The following is a 4,740-nucleotide window of genomic DNA, read 5'->3' on the forward strand; positions in this document are numbered from 1 at the left end:
AGGATTATATACCTTAGCTCCCATAGACAGATTATAGATCCCAGTCCCCACAAATATTTTTGAGGACAGATGGTAATGATGGATTTGATGACTATTTTTTTGAGGGTGCAGATGCAGAGGCAACCTTTCAGTCACCACAGACCCCATACACACCGTTGGCATCGAACATGCCATTAACGCAGCATGGCTCCGCCTCTAGAGGTATTTCAAGAGGCCACATTTCAAATGCGAGTGATTTTCACACCTCTTAATTGCCCCTCATCAGTCGAGAAGGGGAAAAGTTAGCGTTTTCATCATTTAAAATTTAATTTTTTGATGTTATAAGTATACTTATATAGTTTTTCAATACTGTAGGTTTGGGGATCAAAATATTCACAACATGTGTATTCATATCTTTTGGGAGAATTTGGATCATTCGTGGGCCCAGTTCAATGATATTCCAAATAAGGCTCTTACACAGATGTTTTCGCTTTTCAGGGTAATATATTAAATACTTATAATTGTATCGTATACTCATTTATTTTTAGTTTATATTTTTAAATTTACTTTTAGATTTTACAGACCAAGTACATGTGGCATTCACAAGAGAATGAGAACATATTTGATGCATTCAAGTGTGTCCTCAAGGGTAGATATAGAGATAGGATGCAAGGTATCAGGACACAATCTGACAACATGCCACGAATAGATAGGAACCCCTCCTCCCCAAAGTTTTATAGCTACTATGTTGGGATGCCTAACTACCAACCTGAACACGTATCGGAGAGCGTGTGGCAACATTTGTGTGACGTAATGGATGTGATACATTATTATTATTATTTTGAGTTTATGATTTCTTATTATATTATTATACTTATATATTTTTTTCTTTTAACATAATTGGTCCATAGATAAGTGGCAAAAGAATTCAAAAATCCCTCAGTAGAACCACAACACCGCATATTCTAATGGGTCGACAACAAGGCACACTACAGGTAGTATAGGAATTGACCAACACCGTAGAAACTTAGTAAGTATCACAATTATGAATTTTATTATTTTTATTTTGTTATAACACTAACTATATTAATTGTACTTTGAATTTTATATAGGAAAAGTTGATGGGTAAACCACCCAAACGTTATGATGTTTTCATGAAGACGTGTGATATTGTTAAGTCAAAGAAGAAATATTCTGAATATTGATAGATACCCAAAGAAGCACAAGTAATTTATCTTTAGCATTTATGTATATTGATTGTCTCGTTTTTTTATATATGACAATGATGTTGTTTGGTAATTTGTAGGAGGCATATCTGCAGGGGTTGGTCAACAAATATGTGAAGATCCTGCAAATGATAAGGATGATGTAGATGTATGGGAGGAAAGCCACCTTAGAAGAAAAGGAAAGAATAAAGGTGCTACCTCTGGGATAGGAGCATGAGATATATGTTTTTTCATTTCAAGGACACCATTTTCCCAGTCCACCTAGTTAGACAACACGCAACAAGAGGTATGTTGATAATATTGATTAAATTGATAAAAAAAAAGTACATTGTTATAAAGGTTAAAAAGTTTGGTAGTTTGTTGATAATATTGATTAAATTGATAATAAACAAAAGTACATTGCTATTATTGCTAAAAGTTAGGTAGCTTGTTGATAATGTTGATTAAATTGATAATAAACAAAAGTACATTGCTATTATGGTTAAAAGTTATGTAGTTTGTTGATAATAGTGATTAAATTGATAAGAAATAAATATATGTTGCTATTATGGTAAAAAGTTAGGTAGTTTGGTGATATTGATTAAATTGATAATAACCAAAAGTATGTTGCTATTATGGTTAAAAGTTATGTAATTTGTTGATAATATTGATTAAATTGATAATAAATAAATATGCGTTGCTATTATGGTTTAAAAGTTAAGTGTATTGCTATAATTTTAAACTAAAATGCATTGTTATAATAAACTATAGTACATTGCTATTATTGTTTAAGTATTGCATTGTGTTACAATTTTTTAGGTTGATAGGTTGTGTATGCAAGTTTCTAGCATGGAACAACAACGACATATGAAAGAACAAACGGAAATGGTTATAAGGATGATAAATATGTCTGGAAATCAACCTCATAGTCCCCCAGATAATTCTATAGGAAAATAGTCAATTTTACTCAAACTTCACACTCGTCGGCAATCTGCATGCATTCTGTAGCAATTCGTGTCCAAAGCTAATTTGTAGGTATTATACCTACGGAATAAGTCGTAGCTATCCCGTAGATAGTCTGTAGCAAATATGTTGGTATAAATTTCTCACGGACATTTATGTTACAGACCATTTTCCATAACAAATCTGTAGTTATCACCTTAAACCTACTAAATACCTATGAATTATGCTGTAGCTATTACCCTAGTTTTCTAACAGTGGACTATGGCTATTAGCGGCGATACGAATTACCGCCGACTAAAGGACTTTAGCGACGGATTATTAGTGGCGACTTAATAGCGGCTCCTTGTCGCCGGTAATACCTTTAACAGCCATTCTTGGTATCTTTTCGAGCCACAAATGTTGCCAATATTACCTTCATTTTTTGTAGTGAACAGCAAAAAATGATACATGATCACATGGTCGATGTTAAAGTGCTTGACTATTTACCATTGATAAGAAGTAAGATAATTGTTCTACTAAAAGCCAGTTTTTAGTCTTTATTTCAACCAAATAACACCATTAAACCAAAACCGATCTCCACATTAATATTAAGTTATCTAATAGATATATGTAACATCAGATTGTTAGAAAGAACATTTTATTTAGTACTACAATATAAAAAGAAATACTTTTGGCAAGAGAGCATGTTAATTACTAGAGGTTCCTTAATACATACATCCACCGGCCTTATACGGTTCTCAAACCCCAACAACCCCATCATACATTCATAACCGTAGGTTATACGTGGATTACTCAAAAAAGGCTTCAAAACGATCTCGTCTTGACAACCGTAGTTCTGTACTTACATAACAGAACATGCATTAGGGTTATCATCACTGAACAAGGTGACGTAAGAGTAGGAAGGGTCTTCGTATCTGGTAACACCAACTGAAGCAGTGGTGTCTACCTTTCTGACATAACCAGGAGGTGCTTTCTTGTCATATACTTGAGCAGCGTAGGGCTGTGCCACAAGATTGTAGGGCACATATGGCCAAATCTCTGATTTTTTACCAGTTGACTTGGCCTTTTTCAGTACCTTGTTTGCTTCTACATAGCCACTCACTGTCACCTTCTGTTGTTTCCTGTTTATTTCAACCTTCTTCACACCTGTATATCACCAAACCACAACCAAATTTGTATTAAAGATTCGGTAGACATTGCATCTAGGATCCGACTAAGGATTTTAAACATCTGAAAATTACTAGAAATACGTAATCTTAAATGGGTACGTACCAGAAAGAGAAGAGAGAGCTTTCTTGACCTTAAGCTCACAACCATCACAATCCATTCGGACCTTCAGATCGACTGTCTGTAGCTGTTGCTTCTTCTTTTTCTGTTTATGACCACTGCTCATCAAGTCGGATATGTACTCCAATGTTCCTGCGACTCCCATTTTTTTTTTCTTCTTGTGAATGGTGGGTAAGTAAGTAATCGATCGCTACTTATTTATCAGAAGTTGGTGGGACCTTTAACAACCATGTGTCAAACAGTTGTCTTTTTAAAATCGAAGGGGTCGGACGAAGATGCTTCAGGAAATAACAACGATTCTGACGTTCGATTATTGTTGAATGTTATTTACTTTTAAGAGTAATTTACGGTGATTGGAAGATTTAAAACTTACGTGAATGACATATAGTAAATATGCATGTTGTTCGACTAATAATTAAATATTTATAATCATATTATTACATAGGATGTGCTACATATTTGGTATCGGTTACAAGTTAATAAAGCTCAATCATGGTTGACCTAAATATCGGATAAATATAATGCTTTTGAATCGATCAAAATTACTAATTTTTAAGATAATGTTACAACTTTTTGTAGAATAGTCCAAAAGGAAGGTGCGGAGAGGGTATCCAGTATCCTCCTGCATGTGCGTTGTATCTTTGTTTATGTTGCAAACCAAACCAATTCCAACACATCACCTATCTAAATCCAAATAGTCAAATTTAGTGATCTTCAAAACGTGAATTCTTTCAAAATACTGAACGTTTTCGATCAATATTACACTGTGGCATACCATTTACCATAGAATCGAACAGGGTTCCAAATTTTCATCGAGAAATAAAGTAATTTGTAGCAACTTTTAGGTAGCGAAACAAGAATTTTGACTTTTGGAAGTCAATCATTAGTCTAATTTTGGAACCCTAACAACTTTGGTGGATTTGAGATGTGAGGGTGGCCCAAAGAGTGGAATATAAACATCAATAATAGAGATAAGAGTTGTTCTCACGTTTTGGTGGGTGAGGGTACACATATGAACCAACGGTGGAGGTGCACCATGCACCTATGCTCCTAGGATGTAGGCATCACGTACTATTATTTATTTGCTTTACCACAATTAAGATATATGATATTTGATCGGTAAATTATTATTATTATCATGTATATAATATATCATACTAAGATGATATCCAACTAAGATGAAAATAAAAGTTAAGGATTCATGATTTCATGTGAGTCAAATTAAATATATAAGAATCATAACTCTATCGCATTGATTGCCATTCAGCCTTTTAGACTTCGTTACTTTGAATTAAGTCGGGAAAGG

The 4,740-nt window shown here is 33.9% G+C and overlaps 1 protein-coding gene across 1 annotated transcript; it reads right to left on the reverse strand.

Moving 5' to 3' along the window:
• Positions 1 to 2,767: 2,767 nt before the first annotated feature.
• LOC144997127 (Heavy metal transport/detoxification superfamily protein) lies at positions 2,768 to 3,624 on the reverse strand. The gene is made up of 2 exons (XM_078956958.1): positions 3,420 to 3,624; positions 2,768 to 3,293 (listed from the first exon to the last, which is right to left on the reverse strand). The coding sequence occupies exons 1-2, from the start codon at positions 3,577 to 3,579 to the stop codon at positions 2,989 to 2,991; spliced, it is 465 nt and encodes a 154-aa protein (XP_078813084.1). The 5' UTR covers positions 3,580 to 3,624; the 3' UTR covers positions 2,768 to 2,988.
• Positions 3,625 to 4,740: the final 1,116 nt, after the last annotated feature.

The sequence above is a fragment of the Lactuca saligna genome, chromosome 5, assembly GCF_052625555.1.
Source record: "Lactuca saligna cultivar CGN05327 chromosome 5, ASM5262555v1, whole genome shotgun sequence".
Lineage (NCBI taxonomy): Eukaryota > Viridiplantae > Streptophyta > Magnoliopsida > Asterales > Asteraceae > Lactuca > Lactuca saligna.